The 21,622-nt window shown below is 44.8% G+C and overlaps 1 protein-coding gene across 3 annotated transcripts in view; it reads left to right on the top strand.

The window, feature by feature from the left end:
- Tyw3 (tRNA-yW synthesizing protein 3 homolog) overlaps positions 1–21,622 on the top strand; it is a 22,111-nt gene extending 489 nt beyond the window's left edge. Inside the window, exons 2-6 of one of the 3 annotated variants that reach the window (NM_001399415.1) lie at positions 2,253–2,333; positions 3,164–3,262; positions 7,292–7,363; positions 9,717–9,850; positions 21,159–21,622. In NM_001399415.1, the coding sequence (NP_001386344.1) occupies positions 2,253–2,333; positions 3,164–3,262; positions 7,292–7,363; positions 9,717–9,850; positions 21,159–21,375 (603 nt within the window). In that variant the 3' untranslated portion in view covers positions 21,376–21,622. The remainder of the gene's footprint in view (positions 1–2,252; positions 2,334–3,163; positions 3,263–7,291; positions 7,364–9,716; positions 9,851–21,158) is intronic. The other 2 variants (NM_001399416.1, XM_039103890.2) reach the window with 2 other exon arrangements.

Genomic DNA, 21,622 nt, shown 5'->3' with positions numbered 1-21,622 from the left:
AATTTAATTCTCTAGTCCCCTGAGTCACGCCCAACCGCACTCAAACCCGCTCTTACCAAGTCACTGTCACTACTAGATGGGCATCCTAAGACTAAGAGGTCGCTGCCCCATAGTGGCCAACTTTATTATTGCAACCCTGGCCATTTTTGGTAAATGAAACAATACTTGTAGAAGCCTTTAGCTGAGAACTGTTGATTGTTTATACAATTTACATGCTCTCATCCTCTTCCCTATCCCACGAACTGAGAGGATAACTAGACAACATCGGTTGCATAGGATTTTGAGTAAGCGAAATAGGATAATTTATTTCCAGCTTTATCATCGTGCCTGGCCCACATTGCTGGTTAAAAGTTGCTAGGTCCTCTTGGTTAATCACTTACTGAAGTCCCAGATTAGCAAGGTCTGTTTATGTTTACATTGCTTCCATCACTCTCGTCATGTTCATGGACACTCTTGCTCACAAGCTAGCCGCCCACACCCCTTCTACCACTACCCCGACTGGGTTTTTTCAGGAGTTTTCTAATGAGTCTCTGAAACACTATTTTCTCTCCTCCAAGCCATGTTACCCAACACATTCATTTTCTGTGTGTGTGTGCGCACACACACGCACGTGCAGTGTGTGTATACATATATAATCATAAATAGAATAATACAATATATTTATATGTTTGCCTTTAAAAGCAGAATTTTCGTGGCTAAGTATCAGAGCTGAAACTTTCTTACTTCAGAAAATCCAGGGGTTGGGGATTTAGCTCAGTGGTAGAGCACTTGCCTAGCAAGCGCAAGGCCCTGGGTTCGGTCCCCAGCACCGACAAAAAAGAAAATTAAAAAAAAAAAAAAAAGAAAAGAAAATGCAAATTTATACTGTACTGTATCCTGCAGTCCTTTCCTCTTTTTAACTGATTGCCAAGGTTGAACTGTTTTCTTCTTGGCTTTTAGTTACCTGTTCCTGTCTTGCTCATACCCTTCATTTAGGAGTGGCAGTACTGAGAACTGAACTTGGGGTCTCACTGTGCTCAGCAAATGCTCTGTCACTGAGTTATACCTCCAGCCTCCTCCCTACCTTTTTTTTTTTAACCTTCTAAAACAGGGTCTTTCCAAGTTGCCTAGGCTGATGTTGAACACAATAGACCAAGGAGTCCTTGAGCCTGTGATCCTCCTGCTTCAGCTTCTGGAGTAGCTGTTCTGTAATGCTTCCTTATATCCACATATCTGAGACATGAGCCTCCAAGCTCTGCCATTCCGCCATACACAGAAAGAGGTGCACACAAGCACAGCACCCGCTTACCAGTGGCTGTTCATTCTGAACCATCTTAGGACTCTTTCTGAGCCTCTTTTTGTTTATGTATCTTACACTTTGTGGCAATTTACTTCTATTCTGCACTATTATTATCATTATTATCACTATTATTATTATAAAAGAAGGAAAGTGAAAAAAATCAGGATGAGAAAAACATAGATAAACCAGAGATGTTCCAAGTCATGGTATTAGATTTTGTACATCTGTTAAATGTAAACCACTCATTTGACTCTGAGGTTTATAGCAGCCAGCACAAGGCCAAATACATGTTACTATAGCCTTATGATGAAAACCAGTTAACTGTGCTCTGTGTACACAGTTACTTTTGAGACACAGTGATCTTCCCAAATGTGGTTCCTTAGGATCTGCATATACCTATTAGAATTTGCAAAGAAACAATGTTTCAATCGGTGTTGTAACAAAAGCCTTTCCAGATCTTTGGCACATTGCTCCTGGATTCTTTGCAAATACAGTCTACTTTACAAATCTCAAATGCATGTCCATAGTGATGAAATTCTCCAAAGGAGTGCCTGTCCCAGGAGTCAGCAAAAGGTAGATCTTCCATTGTGTTAGCCACACTGTTCTACAGGAGGTGCCCCTCCCCTTTTCATTTTATGATGAGCTGCTCCTCATCTGTTCCTGCCAACAGAGCAACGCCAGCGGGGAGTGTGACCCTTGCTTGGTAAGTGTGCACATCTAGCGTTCATAAGGCCTTGGGTCACATCCCCAGCGTCACAACACAAACACAGAAGCAAACACAAAACAGACACTTTTACCTTTCAAGTCCCAAGTTATCTGAGTTGGATTTTTCTCCCAGTTTATCTTAACCCAAAATATATTGAATTATTTTCAGTGATCCTTCTGAGTGCTAATTTAGGAATGCCCGTCGCGTTATACAGTGCGAATGTACTTATTTTGTTAAGTGTTATAATTAAGTTTTCTGTTGTTTTAGAGCACGAATGGTCCCAGAGTTCAGAAACAGCACTGCTGCTGGCTGCTGGTCACACACAAGCCTTGTGTGAAAGATGACGTGGTAAGTTTTAAATTAAGAAATGAACTTTAAAAGTCCACAGTATAAATGAGGAGTAGAACATTCCCTGTGTAATTGTCGTGGCTGAAGATTATGAAGCGTAGAAAGCTTTCGCTACATCTGCCCTGTCGGGCTGTAGGAGTGACCGACCATGTGGAAGCGCCCCTGTGCCTGCAGCTCAGCAGAGGAGCCTCCTTGGCAGCAGCAGAGTTTGGCTCACTGGGCCCAAATCTCTCATTCAGCTCTGTTATTTAATAACTTTGCAACCTGGAAAAAAATTATAAAAGAAGGGACTTCACTCTGCATTGCCAACTTCATTGTTGGAAATAAGGGCTTATCATTTACCAAGGTCACGTCTGGACACGTTCATGGCTGTGCCCAGTGTGTGTGTCTTCTCTGAGCCTAAAGGGTTAGGTGAGCACCGGGAAGGTTGGATCAGACAGACACCTTTCCCTCCAGGTACTTGTAGAAATCCAGTCCCATCCTATGCAGAAAAGATGAAAGGAGAGAAATAGACACTGAGCGAGGCATGGCTGGTTCAGGCATTCTCCTGTAGAAGGGGGAGAGCTCCCTCCCCTTCATATGCTCCAAGGGCAGATGTCCCACCTCACCCCATAAATAAATAAGTAAAGAAATGTAAAGAAACTTTGTAAGTAAAATAGCAAATAATAACGTTTTAATAAAATGTCAAAAGGCAGAGGACACAGATATCTCAGACAGAGTGGTTAGTGGGCCAGAGAATGTCTAGGAAGCAGAAGGTGGGTGGGGAGGACCAACGGTTGACAGGACGGGGCGGGGCAGCCAGGCCTCATGCTGACCTTTGGTTCCCTCAGATGGCAGCTCTGAAGGGTGCAACCAGCGATGCTGTGTTGAAGTTTGAACCATTTATCCTCCATGTGCAGTGCCGGACACTGCAGGACGCACAAACCCTGGTAAGACTTTGAGCTTGCTCTTGAACTCAGACATCTGTCAGTAGAATTAATTTTAGGCCTTAAGCCAGCTTTTGAAAATATTTAATATTTATTCAGCTTCTCTTTGGCTTAGTTGTTCTCACCTGTTTGACTGGTCTAGCTATTTCTGTCAAGTGTTAGGAGCAGGGACTCCTGGTAACCTCTGGGGAGTGAAATGAGTGCCCACACATGACGCCCTGCCTCCCTCAGCTCCATTCATGTGAATTTCACAGTGCTGTGTCTTTGGTTTTCTGACTGAGTTCTAGAAGAAAGCTCTAGAACTGCATGTTTGAAGTCTCCTGCTCATCTTGTCCCTTTAGCTTGCTTATGTGCAGAGTTGTTTCACTGCAACTGTAATTTAGTGAGAGCACTCTCCATGTACCAGAGCATCTGGGGAGAGCTGTGTGCAGGTCCTCACCCACAAGCTGCTCTGAAGCTCTGAAGAAGTTCCTGAAGCTAACACTGAAAAGGAAGAAACAGAGTTAGGCCTGCAGCTGGGAAACAAAGACTCCAAACAGATTACAATGTTCCCAGTGCTCAGTTTCAGAAGCAAGAAAGGACTTGGTGTATTCACAGAGCAGAAGAAGCAGGGCTTGGAGGGGAGTGAGGATGAGTGGAGAGAAAGACGGAGGCCTTTAGGGCAGAAGAGGTCCATTTGCCTTGTCAGGCAAGGGCTAGCTGCAAAGGCTTGGTGTTTCCAGAGCCTAGTTCTGCTACAGAATAGTCAGGGCTCGTTTTAGTGGCCTCTGAGGGGTGTGGTGAAGAGTGGTGACATGGCCTAAGATGACAACAAAGAACATGAGAGGGTGACAGAGTCAAAATGTATTAGCTTTTGCATTAACAGAGTGAGGTCATTCAGGAGTCACACAGCCTGTGGGGAGGATTGGTGAAGGGAATCACAGCTGCACCATAGTGTCACAGGACATAGTGTCACAGCACCATAGTGTCACAGGACATAGTGTCACAGGTCATAGTGTCACAGTACCATAGTGTCATAGCACCATAGTGTCACTGGCCATAGTGTCACAGTACCATAGTGCACAGGCCATAGTGTCACAAACCATAGTGTCACAGGCCATAGTGTCACAAACCATAGTGACACAGGCCATAGTGTCACAGGCCATAGTGTCACAGTGCCATGGTGTCACAGGCCATAGTGTTGCAAACCATAGTGTCACAGCACCTTAGTGTCACAGCACCATAGTGTCACAGACCACAGTGTCATAGCACCATAGTATCACAGGACATAGTGTCACAGGTCATAGTGTTACAGTGCCATAGTATCATAGCACCATAGTGTCACAGGCCATAGTGTCACAGTACCATAGTGTCACAGGCCATAGTGTCACAGGCCACAGTGTCACAGCACTATAGTGTCACAGGCCATAGTGTCATAGCACCATAGTATCACAGGCCATAGTGTCACAGCACCATAGTATCACAGGCCACAGTGTCACAGCACTATAGTGTCACAGTGCCATAGTGTCACAGGCCATAGTGTTGCAAACCATAGTGTCACAGCACCTTAGTGTCACAGCACCATAGTGTCACAGGCCACAGTGTCACAGTACCATAGTGCACAGGCCATAGTGTCATAGCACCATAGTGTCACAGGCCATAGTGTCACAGCACCATAGTATCACAGGCCACAGTGTCACAGCACTATAGTGTCACAGTGCCATAGTGTCACAGGCCATAGTGTTGCAAACCATAGTGTCACAGCACCTTAGTGTCACAGCACCATAGTGTCACAGGCCACAGTGTCACAGTACCATAGTGCACAGGCCATAGTGTCACAGCACCATAGTGTCACAGGCCATAGTATCACAGCACCATAGTATCACAGGCCATAGTGTCACAGTACCATAGCACCATAGAGAAGTGTCCAGACTTGAGACATGTGTCCTATCTGGATGCCTGTCTGTCTGCCTTACAGACACCTCCTCTCCCCAGCCTCTTTCATGGCCCTTCCTCTGTGAATGCACACCAGTGGCATTTCTTATAGGACATCAGCCCTGTTGACTTAGGGCCCCGCCTTGACAGCCTCATTCAACATTACAAACATAAAGGCCCTTTCTGCAAATGTTGTCGCTGGAGTTAGTACATCACTGAGGCCTTGAGAGCCAGTTCAATTCTAACACAAAATGACGTTGATGTTTGTATAAAAGTCTGCTCTGGAGTGTAGACGGACCTGAAGAGCCACGCTGGAGAGACGTCAGAACGCACCTTTTAAAGCCGTGCATCAGGAAACAGTCACTGTGGAGAGGGAAAGGAAGCAGGCGCACTTAGACGCACTTTCAAACCTCTGGTTAAGAAGCCGTGCTCTGCCACCTGTGACTTTGTTTCCTGTAGACTTGGATCTGTCCCGTTCTCATCTCAGTCTAGAGCACACCACAGTGCTGCTGAAACTCTGCCTTCCCCCTTTCAAACCTGTCTCAGTTAGGGTTTCATTGTTGTGAAGAGACACCATGACCAAAGCAACTCTTATAAAGAGAGTGTTTGATCAGGGCTGGCTTACCCTTCAGAGGTTCACTCCATTATCATCTCGGTGAGAAGCATGGTAGTGCGCAGACAGATGTAGTTCTGAGAAGGAGCTGAGAGCTCTATGGCTTGATTCCTCTACCAGGAGGGGACTCTTCTGCCCTGGGCAGAGCCTAAGCATAGGAGGCCTCAAAGCCCATCCCCAGCGTGACACACTTCCTCCAACAAGGCCACACTTCCTAATAGTGCCACTCCGTGTGGGCCAAGCATTCAAAACCACACCTATTCAAACCACCACCACACAGACCCGGTCCAGTTCCCAGTGGAGCCTAGATGCACTCTTCTGGGCCAAATGCCGACTGCACGTTAGAGCTCCCTGCAGTGGAGCACAGTAGGCCCTCCCTGCCTGTGAGCACACTCAGTGTCGCCCAGTCTGTCAGGTACTGGAGAAGAGTAGAAGGCCATGGTCTCCCCAGAGTTTGCATTTATTCCAGGGGAGGGAGAGAGTCAAGCAGTCAGAAGACAGTCTGTCTCCTGGAGTAAGTGCTGTTTACAGCACGGTCAGGGTACTGCTAGAGAGCAATGGGAAGGAGCTTCAGGAAGGCAGCTGGGAGGCTTCCTTGCAGAGAGAACCAGATGGGAACAGACCCGTGAGAAATTAGCACAGAGTAGGCCAGGTGGAAGGGGTTGGGGGTAGAAGGGGGCGTTAAAGGGGAAAAGCTAAGGCATACTCACTCTGGAGCCTGAGTCATTGGATGGACCATGGTGTTCTGGGCCAAAGCCTGGCTGAGTGAGGAATGGGACTCTAAAACAGAGTCCCCTGTGGGTGAGTGGTTCAGACTGGAGATGGGACTCATCAGTACAATCCTCGTGGTGCCCAACACAGGGCACTGACGATACCTCAAAAGGAGAGCCCTGTACAGTAAATTCTCCATGCCTGCACTGTGGATATTTGGTTCTTTATACCATAGAGTGTTGTGGAAGCGTCCCTGCCACCACAACTGTCCTGTAATTGTGACAGCTTGGCAACCATTAATCCTTCCTGTCACTGCAGAACACCCCTGAGGGACAGAACCATGCCCAGTCAAGAGCCACTGAGCTGAGGAAGGCCTGTGCCCTTTAGAGCTGACGAGATGCCTGAGCATCTCCATGGGTGCGGCACACGCTCAGGCCATAGCCCCTCACAGCTACAGCTACGGCTTCCTTTAGGACGGGAGAGGATGCTGAGGGAAGCCTCCTTTCTTAGAGAAAGCACTTCATTCGTTTGACGTTTGCTTCCGTCCAGCATGGTTTGGTCATGTGCTTTAGTTCACAGTCATTGGTCAGAAGCCAGTTTTACCCTCTCTTGGTGAGGTTTCTGAGGCGGCTCTCGGAGTTTGTATACCAGGCATCATGATGGGCTTTGAAGCACAGCCCACGCAGCCAATCACATTGATGGTTTTCAGTTACCTGTTTCTGCCACTTACGGGACAGGGCTGAGGGTCTGGCAGGTTGGCAGCCCAGAACCTAGGGTGTTGTGTTCTCTTACAGCATTCAGTGGCCATTGATTCTGGCTTCAGGAACTCAGGCATCACCGTGGGGAAGCGAGGGAAGATCATGCTGGTAAGGAGCCATGCCATCGGCAGGAACAGCTCTGAAACGGCTGTCTTTTCTTCCTGCGCCCAAGTTCCCAAATGATGACTGAGAATCATTCATGGACAAGGCCATAAGTTTGGGCTTGTTCCTGCTAGCTCATAATTCGCTTGTCCTGTTTAAGCTAGTCTAGGTTCTGCCCTGTGGCTGGTTGCCGCTCCTTGGCTTCCTGTATCCAACTTCCTGGAGTCCAGGTGGCGAGTGTTCCCACCTGACTATCTCCCAGCGTTCCTCTCTCTGCGCCCAGATGTCCCCCCTTGTAAGCCTGTATCAGCTCACTGGACATGGGCTTTTTATTGTGGGGAATGCTTCCACACAGTACACAGAGACTCTCTCAACACAGTTCTGTGAGTCTGACATGAACAAGATTGTCTGTTAGTTCCCCCCGCCCTGTCCCTCCTTCCCAAAATGCCATCCAGCCGTTGGATTCATATCTGAGTCCTCCCCCACCCCCTTTTTTTTAACCACATTCTCTGCTTGTACCTGTTCCTTGTTCTTCCAGCCTTCTCCTGAGTCATCAGGGATGATGATAACTGTGGTGGTGCTGTGTACACAGCCTCCTGGGCACCAAGTCTTCCTTGCTGACAACCTCTATCCACAGCTGTGCTTGCCTCTGTTGTCTCCTCAGAGGCCTAGCACATCTTTATCCTTGAGCCAAGCCCAGCCGTGGGGAGCAGTTCACTCTACCCTCCGATGCATGATTGCATTGTCTGTTTCATATCACTGCATCAAAACTGTGTAGTGACATACTGTGTGATCTGCAAAATCAAGGAAATGTGTTATCTGTCCCTTCACAGAAACAGTTTGCCAGCCCTTGATCTCAATTACCCCAAGGTCCTTGCAGGCCTCGATCTTTTTGTCCTTTTCCGGCCAAGCAGACACATGGTAATTTTGCCCGATTCTGATCTCTGTGGTGTCTACTGTTTGCACAGGACATATTGTATCTGAACACTGTCAAACTCCTTCTCTTTGAGCTCCCTCCACTCTATTTTTAACAAACAGCCTGTTTCTCAAACAGAGGTGACTGGCAAGGAATTCAGAGCATGACTGACTGACTGACTGACTGACTGACTGACTGACTCAAAGCCTTCACTCCACAGCACATCATGCGTGCCCAAGGGAAAGTTCACACACATCTTTACCTTTCTTTCACTTTCCCTGTTTCCAGTCAATCATGGTCTGATCGAATCTGCCTCTGTGCCTTTGCCAACCAGGTCCTGCACCCTGTCCTGGTCCTGAGCCAGCACTCGGCATCCATCTCCTCATTTCTGAGAGAGAGAGGTCTCCTCCAGCCATGCCAGTCCCTGACCCACATTGCCAGAATCTCTCCTTCAAAACACCAGAGTCTCCCAAGCTTTTCCTAGTTACTCACAGCCTTAAACTGTCGTAGGTGTGTGTGTGTGTGTGTGTGTGGTGTGTGTGTGTGTGTGTGTGTGTGTGTGTGTGTGTGTGTGTGTGTTATGTGTGCATGCACAAATCTGTTCTACCGCTGTTGCTGCTCTGACTAGAACCTCCACTCTCTGTTTTTATGTTTGATGAAATTGTCGTTATCCCTGGAAATCCCACACAAATGCTTGCTTTGGTGTGGAGCCGAGCACCAGACTTCACCAGAGCATCTGTCATGTGATTATCGTGTTTCACTTGTGAATGTTTGTACACACACAAGGATTCATGTGCTATGCTGTGATTCTGTGCGGTTGTTTATTTCTAAGTGTGAGCTCCTAGAGGCAGGAGCCAGGCTGTGCTCCTCTGGTTTATCTTGGCTACTAGGAAGCTCACTAGAGATCTAATACATGAGTTTCTGTTCCTCAGTGCAAATGGGCTTTGTAGGGGCTTGGTTTTGTTTTTTGTTCTGTTTGCTTCTGTGCTTGCCCTCTACCCGGCTTTGGGATGCACAGGGATATACTGTTTCCTCCACAGTTGCTAAGATCAGCAGCCATAGCCCTGAAGAGGCAGCCATGCTGCGGTGGAGGAAGCAGGGCTTCCTGTTTGCCGTACTCAGCTCCAGCAGGTGCCCGAAGACACTCTCATTTTCCTCGAGGCCTGTATTGCTGTGGCATCTATTTCTGTTCATGTGCCAAAGCTTTCTAAGCCATAGTGTTGTTGAAACTGTATGAAGTTGTTAAATTCTCTGATATTATCTCCTCTAAAACAGGATGTATAGACTGTCCTTGCAGAAGTCTGTTCTGTCTCCTTTGGTTGGTTTGAGGTTGGTAAATTAGATGAAGTCAAGGGCCTACTTGCTGTAACGGGAGTTAACTGTTGTAACTGAGCCCCATCGGCAGAGACTCTTTTCTTCACATCTAAACTCCTATCTACCCAGGCTGTCCGGAGTACACATGGATTGGAAGTCCCATTAACCCACAAGGGGAAACTGTTGGTGACAGAGGAATATATTGAGTTCCTCTTAACTACAGCAAATCAGAAAATGGAGGAAAACAAGAGAAGAATTGGAAGGTACATTAATTATTTATTCCCATGTTATTCATACATGCCTACATTGTACTTGAAATAGGGATGCATGTTCTTTTATTTTAAGTTTATAATCCAGGCAACTTATGTAATCATCTCCCTCCTGCGGAGAAAAGAAAGGTGACTGAGGTCCAGTGCAACTAGAGCACAGTGAGATGGCACTCCACAATTGCAGAAGGAGGCATTGCAGAGACAGATGTGACCACCAGCAACACTGCTAGCTAGAGTCCGACAGCGGTGGGCACAGCTTGAGGGGAGTTGTGTACACTGCCCTGAAAGTTGCCTGGGCTCCTCTTTCCACTCTGACAGCGTCTTAGACCCCAGGCTAGTTCAACAACCAGCTGTTGTCATGGTGCAAATCTGGAGTTGCCTCCCTCGTTGGTGAACTGGAATGGAGACTGATTCCAATTCACATCTTTCTGCTTTGCCTTCCATTGGACCTCCTGGCAAATGAACATATGGTGCCCTTTTAACAGAGTGTGTCTATAAATGCTGCCTTCCATGTATGCAATTAGTGCCACTCAGGTACCCTAGGCAAGCTGTACCTGTGTGTGAGTGTGTGTGTGTGTGTGTGTGTGTGTGTGCATGAATGTGTGTGTGAGTGCATGTGTGTGTGCATGAGTAGGTGTATGAGTGCATGTGTGTGCATACATGTGTGTATGTGTGTGAGTGCATGTGTGGGTGTATGTGGCAAGTGTGTGAGTGTGTGTGAGTGCATGTGTGTGCATGAGTGGGTGTATGAGTGCATGTGTGTGCATACATGTGTGTATGAGTGAGTGCATGTGTGTGTGCATGAGTATGTATATGAGTGCATGTGTGTGCATGCATGTGTATATGTGTGTGAGTGCATGTGTGTGTGCATGAGTGGATGTATGTGGTGAGTGGGTGTGTGAGTGGATATGCATGTATATTACATGAGTATGTATGTGTACATGCATGTGTGTGCAAGTGAGCCAAATCACCTGTTGTAGAGGTCAGATGACACCTTTGTGAATTATATGATTTTGAAGATCAAGCTCCCAGTCTCCTTCTGCGCCCAGAGCTAAAGTTGTCCCATAGTCCTCCGGACCCAAAACCTGCCCACAAAGAGCTAGTCTCTCAGGAGCCCTCTCACTACTAAGCCCACAGGTGAGACTCCACTTTCTCTCCACTGATGAACCAAATAGAGACCCACCGGGAGTACACAGTGCTCTGGAGCTGTAGGGCGGCCTAGGACAGGACCCTTCAGGCCTCCATCTGCACCCAGAGCTGGGGCTGTCCCACAGCACTCTGGACCCAAAACCTGCCAATGGAGAGCTGGTCTCCCAGGAGTGCTCTCACTCCTAAGATCACAGGCTCACAGGTTCACAGGAAGGACAAGCTCTAGTCAGAGACAGGAAGACCAACTAACATCAGAGAACCATATGGCAAGGGGTAAGCACAAGAACCTAAGCAGCAGAAACCAAGACTACTTGCCATCATCAGAATACAGTTCTTCCACCACAGCAAATACTGGATATCCAACACCAGAAAAGCAAGATTTGGATTTAAAAATTTGGATGATCATGATAGAGGACTTTAAGAAGGAGATAAATAACTCTCTTAAAGAAATACAGGAGAACACAAGTAAACAAGTAGAAGCCCTTAAAGAGGAAACACAAAAATCCCTTAAAGAATTATAGGAAAACACAACCAAACAGGTAAAGGAATTGAACAAAACCATCCAGGATCTAAAAATGGAAATAAAAACAATAAAGAAATCACAAAGGGAGACAACCCTAGAGAAAGAAAACCTAGGAAAGAGATCAGGAGTCATAGATGCAAGCATCACCAACAGAATACAGGAGATTGAAGAGAGAATCTGAGGGGCAAAACATGCCATACACAACATTGGCACAATACTCAAAGAAAATGCAAAAAGCAAAAAGCTCCTAACCCAAAATATCCTGGAAATCCAGTACACAATGAGAAGACCAAGCCTAAGGATAATAGGTATAGAAGAGAATGAAGATTCCCAACTTAAAGGGCCAGTAAATATCTTCAAAATTATAGAAGAAAACTTCCCTAACCTAGAGAAAGAGATGCCCATGAACATATAAGAAGCCTATAGAACTCCAAATAGGTTGGACCAGAAAAGAACTTCCTCCAGTCACATAATAGTCAAAACACAAAATACACAAAGTAAAGAAAGAATATTAAAACCAGGAAGGGAAAAGATCAAGTAACATATAAAGGTAGACCTATCAGAATTACACCAAACTTCTCAACAGAGACTATGAAAGCCAGAAGATCCTGGACAGATGTCATACAGACACTAAGAGAACACAAATGCCAGCCCAGGTTACTGTATCCAGCAAAACTCTCAATTACAATAGATGGAGTAACCAAGATATTCCATGACAAAACCAAATTTATACAATATCTTTCCACAAATCCAGCTCTACAAAGCATAATAGATGGAAACCTCCAACATAAGGAGGGAAACTACACCCTAGAAAAAGCAAGAAAGTAATCGTCTTGCCTTAAACCCAAAAGAAGATACCTCAGAGTAAAAGGCTGGGAAAAAAATTTCCAAGCAAATGATCCTAAGAAACAAGATGGAGTAGCCATTCTAATATCGAATAAAATCGACTTCCAACCAAAAGTCATCATAAAAGATAAGGAAGGACACTTCATAATCATCAAAGGGAAAATCTACCAAGATGAACTCTCAGTTCTGAATATCTATGCTCCAAATGGAAGGGCACCCTCATTCATAAAAGAAACTTTACTAAAGCTCAAAGCATACATTGCACCTCACCCAATAATATTAGGAGACTTCAATACCACACTCTCATCAATGGACAGATCATGGAAACAGAAACTAAAGAGAGACACAGTGAAACTAACAGAAGTTATGAACCAAATGGATTTAACAGATATCTATAGAACATTTCATCCTAAAACAAAAGAATATACCTTCTTCTCAGTACCTATGGTACCAAAATTGACCATATAATTGGTCACAAAACAGGCCTTAACAGATAAAAGAAAACTGAAATAATTCCATGCATCCTATCAGATCACCGCAGACTAAGGCTGGTCTTCAATAACAACAAAAAAATGACCGAAAGCCCACATATACATGGAAGCTGAACAATGCTCTACTCAATAACAGTTTGGTCAAGGAAGAAAGAAAGAAACTAAAGACTTTTCAGAATTTAATGAAAATGAAGGCACAACATATCCAAACTTATGGAATACAATGAAAGCAGTACTGAGAGGAAAACTAGTAGCTCTGAGTGCCTCCAAAAAGAAACCGGAGAGACCATACATTAACAGCTTGACAGCACACCTGAAAGCTCTAGAACAAAAAGAAGCAAATACACCCAAGAGGAGTAGAGAGTGGGAAATAATCAAACTCAGATGAAATCAACCAAGTAGAAACAAAAAGCACTATACAAAAAAGCCAACAAAACCAGGAGCTGGTTCTTTGAGAAAATCAACAAGATAGATAAACCCTTAGCCAGACTAACCAAAAGCCTATACTCAACAAAACTGGAAAATCTGGGTGAAATGGACAATTTTCTAGACAGATACCAGGTACCAAAGCTAAATCAGGATCAGATAAACCATCTAAACAACCCTATAACTCCTAAAGAAATAGAAGCAGTCATTAAAAGTCTCCCAACCAAAAAGAGCCCAGGACCAGATGGGTTTAATATGAAATTCTTTCAGACCTTCAAAGAAGACCTAATACCAATACTCATCCAACTGTTCCACAAAATAGAAACAGAAGGAGCGCTACCCAATTTGTTCTTTTACACTTATACCTAAACCACACAAAGACCCAACAAAGAAAGAAAACCAGACCAATTTTCCTTATGAATATCAATGGCAAAATACTCAATAAAATTCTAACAAACCGAATCCAAGAACACACCAAACGATCATTCTCATCAAGTAGGCTTCATCCCAGGGTTGCAGGCACGGTTCAATATAGGGGAAGCCATCAATGTAATCCACTATATTAAATAAACTCAAAGAAAAAAAATCACATGATCTTCTCATTAGATGCTGAGAAAACATTTGACAAAATTCACCACCCCTTCATGGTAAAAGTCTTGGAAAGATCAGGAATTCAAGGCCCATACGTAAACATAGTAAAAGCCATATAGAGCAAAACAATAGCCAACACCAAACTAAATGGGGAAAAACTTGAAGCAATCCCACTAAATTCAGGGACTAGACAAGGCTGTCCACTCTCTCCCTACCTATCAATATAGTACTTGAAGTCCTAGCCAGAGCCATCAGACAGCAAAAGGAGGTCAAAGGGATACAGATTGGAACAGAAGAAGTCAAAATTTCACTATTTGCAAATGATATGATAGTATACTTAAGTGACCCCAAAAATTCCACCAGAAAATTCCTACAGTGATAAACAACTTCAGCAAAGTGGCTGGATATAAAATTAACTCAAACGAAGCAGTAGCCTTCCTCTACTCAAAGGATAAACAGGCTGAGCAAGAAATTAGGGAAATAACACCCTTCACAATATGTACAAATAGTATAAAATATCTTGGTGTGACTCTAACAAACAAGTGAAAGAGCTGTATGACAAGAACTTCAAGTCTCTTAAGAAAGAAATTGAAGGTCTCAGAAAATAGACAGATCTCCCATTCTCATGGGTTGGCAGGATTAATATAGTAAAAATGGGCATCTTGCCGAAAGCAATCTACAGATTCAATGCAATCCCCATCAAAATTCTAACTCCTTCATAGAATTAGAAAGAACAATTTGCAAATTCATTTGGAATAACAAAAACAAAACAACAACAACAACAAAAACAACAAAAACAGGATAGCAAAAACTATTCTCAACAATAAAAGAACTGTGGGAATCACCATCCCTGACCTCAAGGTGTATTACAGAGCAATAGTGATAAAAACTGCATGGTATTGGTACAGAGATAGGAAGGTAGATCAATGGAGTAGAATTGAAGACCCAGAAATGAACCCACCCCCCTATGGTCACTTGATTTTTGACAAAGGAGCCAAAACCATCCAATGGAAAAAAAGACAGCATTTTCAACAAATGGTGCTGGTTCAACTGGAGGTCAGCATGTAGAAGAATGCAGATCGATCCATTCTTCTCGCCCTGTACAAAGCTTAAGTCCAAGTGGATCAAGGACCTCCACATAAAACCAGATACACTCAAACTAATAGAAGAAAAAGTAGGGAGGAGCCTCGAACACATGGACACTGAGGAAAATTTCCTGAACAAAACACCAGTGGCTTATGCTCTAAGATCAAGAATCGACAAATGGGACCTCATAACGTCGCAAAGCTTCTGTAAGGCAAAGGACACTGTCAATAGGACAAAAAGGCAACCAACAAATTGGAAAAAGATCTTTACCAATCCTACATCCGATAGAGGGCTAATATCTAATATATACAAAGGACTCAAGAAGGTAAACGCTAGAGAATCAAATAATCCTATTAAAAGTGGGGTACAGAGCTAAACAAAGAATTCACAGCTGAGGACTATAGAATGGCTGAGAAGCACCTAAAGAAATGTTCGACATCCTTAGTCATCAGGGAAATGCAAATCAAAACAACCCTGAGATTCCACCTCACACCAGTCACAGTGGATAAGATAAAAAATTTAGGCGATAGTAGATGCTGGTGAGGATGTGGAGAAAGAACACTTCTCCATTGTTGGTAGGATTGTAAGCTGGTACAACCACTCTGGAAATCAGTCTGGAGGTTCCTCAGAAAATTGGGCATATACCCAAAAGATGCTCCGACATATAACAAGGACACGTGCTCCACTATGTTCACAGCAGCTTTATTTATAATAGTCAGAAGCTGGAATGAACCCAGATGCCCTTCAACGAAGGAATGGATACAGAAAATATGGTACATTTACAAAATGAAATACTACTCAGTTATTAAAAACAATTGACTACATGAAATTCATAGGCAAATGGATGGAACTAGAAAATATCATCCTGAGTGAGGTAAACTAGTCACAAAAGAACACACATGGTGTGAAATCACTGATAAGTGGATATTATCCCAAAAGCTTGGAATACCCATGAAACAATTCACAGACCACATGAAGCTCAAGAAGAAGGATGACCAAAGTGTAGATTCTTCAGTCCTTCTTAGAAGGGAAAACAAAATACTCACAGGAGGAAATATGGAGACAAAACATGGAGCAGGGACTGAAGAAAAGGCCATCCAGAGACTGCCCCACCTGGGGATCCATCCCATATTCAGCCACAAAACCCAGTCACTATTGCTGATGCCAAGAAGTGCTTGCTGACAAGAGCTTGAAATGGATGTCTCCTGAGAGGCTCTGTGAGAACCTTTCTGATACAAATGAAGATGCTTGCAGCTAACTGTAGGACTGAGCACTGGGACCCTAATAGAGGAGTTGGAGAAAGGACTGAAGTAGCTGAATGGATTTGTAACGTCATAGGAAGAACAACAATATCAACCAACCAGATCCCCCCAGAGCTCACAGGGACTAAACCATCAACCAAAGAGTACACATGGAGGGACCCATGGCTCCAGCTGCATGTGTAGCAGAGGATGGCATTGTCTACCATCAACAGGAGGAGAAGAAGCTCTTGGTTCTGTTAAGGCTCACTTCCCCAGTGTAGGGGAATGCCAGGGTGTTGAGGTTGGAGTTGGTGGTAGTGAGATTATCTTCATAGAAGGAAGGAGAGAGGGGAAAAGTATGGGAGTGGGGGGGAAGGGGGTAACATTTGAAATGTAAATATATAAAATATCCAAGAAAAATAAAATTAAAGGAAAAGAAGATCGCGCTCATGCCATCAGGCCTGTGTGGCAACTTCTTTGACCGCAGAGCCATCTCACTGTGGCTCACCAGGACAAGTTGTATATTTATAAGGTGCAGAGTGATGGACATTTTTATGTAATTTCCCTTTTTTTCTCCCCACACTTTTGAAAATCTCGCATTGCATCGCTGTCTAAGTATCTCTCAGTCACTTTTCTTTCCATCTTCATTGCCTCTATTCAAGACCTATGCAGCAGCCCATCAAGCTGGTCTCAGAGCAGGATGTGGATCGGATGTCTGTCTGTCACCTGAGCTGATCTCTGCATTGGTGTCAGAGTCATGTCCTTATACTGGAGAAGAGCCCATGGCTTGACATGCCTGCCTGAAACCCCTGACTACCTAGAGGTGTCCAACCTCAGCTAAGACAAAGGCACCGGTGATACCAATGGGACCTAGTTTCCACAGCAGCCCAGGTTCAACCCTGTCCCACCAAATTACTCAGCCCTGTTCTACCAAGTCACTGTTGTATTTTGATCGTGTTATCTGTAACTTGGGTGAAATGCCACCTCAAAGAAGAGTTGCCAGTCATTAAACAGCATGTACTTCATGGCAGGCCTCAGTGCCTGCTGTGAACTCAGAACAGGGAGACCTTCCTCCTTTGTCACTCAACTCTGAAGCCTACCATATCTAGAGTTACTGAAGCCTCCCTTAGGTTACTGAGTGACCTGTACTAGATTGGAGAGTTGGGTAGGGGGGCAGCTGATCCCTTACACACAGTGGTCATCTCAGCACACAGATCCTGGTTTAGGAAAATTTGATGATAAATCCTTGCCACCAAGCATGAACTATCTAACCAAAGCAAAGCTTTCAGGTAGGCAGCTTGCCTAGCTTCCCAGCAGCCTGCAGACATGAGCTGCACACAGACACTCACTGCCACAAAGCTCACTGTGCCACATAGACACTGGGCTGTGTGTGTTGTGTGTGTGTCTGTAGGGGGTGGGGTGGGAGGAAGATGCAGGGGACGGGGGGGGGGGGGACAACGCAGGAAGCAGCAGTTCAGTTTCTCCTGTTTTCTGCCCTGAATTTCAATAAGTTTATAAATATAGCTCAGGATCAGCTAACTCTACACCTGGCAAAGTTAATTGAGCCATGCTCACCAACCATAAAATCAAATTATGAGTTAAATCCATTGCCTCAAAAATGTGTTTTGAGATGATAGTTTGTATGCCGCTATCAAGAGAGCAGACTCATCATATAAAATCAGGGAAAAATTAAAGAAGGGCAAAAGTGTCTTAAGATCCTGATTACAAGAATACGTGTGAATTCAGAGTAGAGTGTGCAAGCAAATTAGGGCTCCTCAGGGAGCAGCCAGATGCAGGCACAGAACTCCTGATCCTAGGAGAGAAAAGTTCGACAGCCACGGGTGGGTATAGGGTGAAGCCTACCTCATCATGGGGCCAGTTTCTGGTTTAGACAATCAAAAGAATTGGGAAACCTCAGCCCGACAAATAACACTTAATCAACCCCAAATAGATTAGCAGCCTGACAAAGTTACAAGTTAAAGTACTTAAAAATATTTCTGCATATGTGTTAATATGTGTGCATATGTGTGTATAGGTATGATGTTTGTGTGTACGACATATGCAGATGTGGATATGTATGCATACATGTGTGTGTGATGTGTGTGTGATCACACGTGGCACGTATGTGAGACTTGTATGTGTATATGGTATATGTGCACATGTGTTCAAGCTTATGTACGTGTATGATATATGTGTGTGATACCTGCAGATGTATGCAGATGTGTGTATGTGTGATGTGCATGTTTGCAGGTGTGTGTGTGTGTGTGTGCTGTGTGTATGTGTGTATGGTGTCTGTACCTGTGTGCACGTTTCCATATGTATGTAAATGTAACGGCCTTTGTCCTGCCCTGTCTCTATTTGCCTTATGCCCTTGAGACATGGCTCCTCACTCACCCTGGTGCTAGGATGTGTCACAAGGTCCCAGCAGCCCTACTGGCTCACAGACCACTCATGAGCCTTTTACAGGGGTGTCAGGATCTGAAGTCGGGTCCTGATGCTTACGCAGTGAGTGCTGTTACCCACCGAGCCATCTCCTCGTACCCTAAAATGCTCTAGTAGAGGAAAGGTCTTGTTCATAGTCATGCTTGCGAAAGTAGTTCCCACGCCTGTCCTCTGTGGGGAGGGACTTGCCAGCAGAGGAGCTGAGAGCCCGCGGTGTCTGGAACCAGACAGGACAGTGAGGGAGCTTGGCCTGCTTTGTAAAGTGCCAATTTGGAGACTGGAAGAGACAGGGACTGACAGACACTGTAAGATATTTCATACATAACGATTTCCAGGTGGAAAACTTGAAGCTTGTAGGTCTGCCTCTGACTATGAGGGAAGGGTTTCTTTGTTAACAGGAGGTTAAGCCCTGCATCTGAGAAAGCCATGTGGCCCTGAGTAGAAAGAAATTAACCATGTTCTTCTTTTCATCAACTGTGTAATAAAATATTAAATAAAACAGAATAAAGGGATGACTATATTGGCATATAATATTGTTAAGAGTAAAGAAATCAGAAAGGCATAGTAATTGAATCTGTTTCCAGCAGTTGATTTATTTATTTTTTTTATCTTTTTTACTGTGGTAAAATGTGTGTAACAGAAATTTACCATTTTAACCAATGGCGTTACATACATTCACGTGATTAGTAGCCATCGCCACCACCTCCAGAGCCTTCATCCTCCTGAACAGAAACTGCGTCCACTGAGCACAGGCACTCCCCACCTGCAGCCCTCAGAGCACCCCATTCTGTGTGTCAACTCTCCAGCTAGTGAGATTATGCAGTCTGTCCCGTTGTGCAGCTGCGTCTGTGTACTCTGTCATGATGTCCTGTTGTCCTGTTGTAGCTGCCGTCTCTGCACTCTGTTGTGATGTAGCAGTTTTGTTTGTTGCCTGAGAATTGAGCCTAGGGCCTTGTGTGCGCTTCATAGGAAACCTACCCCAGAGCTGCATCCCTGACAGCTGATATGCTGTAGCAGGCATCAGTGACTTCTCTCTTCCATTGTGTTTATGGTGCACACACAATGGGGTTTTGTTTCCCTGTTTGTCTGTTGATGGGCAGTTTTACCTGTGAGACTGTCACGGCTCTGAGCATTGCTCGCCAAGCACACTCCTCCCACTTGCAGGTCTCTAGTTCAGAACTAGAGTAGCATGGTAAATCTACATTTAACCCCCTGAAGAGCCGCACACATGCTGCCCACGGCAGATGTGCATCTTGCATTGTCACAGGCCATGACAACTCAGAGCCCTGCCTTGCAGACAGCAGCAGGGTGGTGTGAGGCGACCCTCAGTAGGGTTCAGCTTGTTCTCTGGTGTGTAGTGGTATTCAGCCATCTACCTGCCTGCCATCCTCACAGATGTCTGTCGAGTTTCTTGTCCAAGTTTCAGTTGGTTGTTGTTTTGCTCTGAAGTTCGGGATTCCTATCTGCTGGATGTCCGACAGACAGGTGATAGTTTCTGTGTCTGCGGACGCCCTGCTCACTACCAGCAGTATCTGTAGGGGCAGGAAAGTTATAGATTCTTATGAAGCTGTCTTCTGATTTTCTTTTGTTGCCTGTTTTGGTGTTAAGGCCAAGAAAGCAATCATTACCAGATTTGGTCTTGTAACGTTTCCATTGTTTTATTTGTTGGTCTGTTTGTCTCACACTTTGGTTCTTGCATTTAGGTCTTTGCAGGTATTTTCTTTAACCAGGAGGTGATAACACTGGTTAGTGACTGAGTAATCAACCATAGAACTAGTGAACCTTTTGTCTACCACACCTCCCAGCTCCACTCCACATCAGATGAGAGCTAGCCCAGTACTGTCCTTAGACAGTGTGGTTCTCATTAGCAGGACACCAGAAATGAATAGTGTACTGTTTATTTTCATGAAGATAATGGACTGGGTGAGGACAAATATGGACTTACACGTTCTTTCAGAAAGCACTTCAGATACCAAAGAAAGGAGAAGGACAGCAGGCATGGAGTAGAGAGATGAGTCCAAGGTGGAGCATGCTGGGAAAGCTTTTGTAGCAGTGTAGGTGGGCTTTCTGACAGGGACCGAGGAATGGTGAGCAGTGAAGAGCCCTTCAGTCAGTCACTGGGCTTCCAAGGTGAGGAGCTGTGAACTCACTAGTGCAGTTAGAAGTGTGGCTAAAGGAAGTGCTGACCAGGCCCTGGGGCGGGTCTTACCTGAATATCTCTGTGGTGGGAGGAGCTGAATATCCAGAAGTAGGCAAGTGTGGCAGAGATGGAAACACAGCACTCAACTCGACATGGCGTCCGCATGGCTGGCTTCACCTGTGAGAGCTGCTCTGAAAGAGTTGAAAACACACTTTTACAGCAGTGAAGGCCAAGAAAGATGTAGTCGGTTGATTTCATAAGGTTAAAGCACCACATTGTCATACTTCGAAAGAGCAGACCAGTTCGTGGTTTGTTTCAGTCATCCATTAACACTCATATATGTGACCGTCTATTTAATTCTTTACAGGTTCTATAACTGCCTACAACATGCTGTCAAAAGAGAAACAATTTCAAACTCACGCTCCGAGATCAAAGAAAAAAATAACCCACTCTGTACTCCTAAGAATCAGAGGAAGCAAGGAAAAGCATGTGACCCATCTACGACTGAAGATGATGGCGGGGAGCAGCTCGAAGGCAGCGATGGCTGGGGAATCGGTGCTGTCCTCTTCCTGGGCGATGACTAAGACTTGGCGGGAATCGACTCTGGTTCACATGCTGCTCTTCACAAGAGCGTCAGGATTCACTGAGGGCACCCGACCCCTCAGGAGGCTGGAGTTAATCTCTCTATTGTAGAGAAACTTAAGTGTAAATGGCTTTTCAAAGTAGCTTTGTATATGTTTGCTCTCTGAAGTCTGCTTTTTAAGCATATTAGGATTCACTCTACAAATAAACCTAAAACTTCCTGTGTCTGTTTATGTCAAATAGGAAAAA

The sequence above is a fragment of the Rattus norvegicus genome, chromosome 2 (assembly GCF_036323735.1).
Source record: "Rattus norvegicus strain BN/NHsdMcwi chromosome 2, GRCr8, whole genome shotgun sequence".
NCBI lineage: Eukaryota > Metazoa > Chordata > Mammalia > Rodentia > Muridae > Rattus > Rattus norvegicus.
The sequence above is the reverse complement of the archived record's forward strand: the minus strand, read 5'-3'. Positions and strand labels throughout refer to the sequence as shown.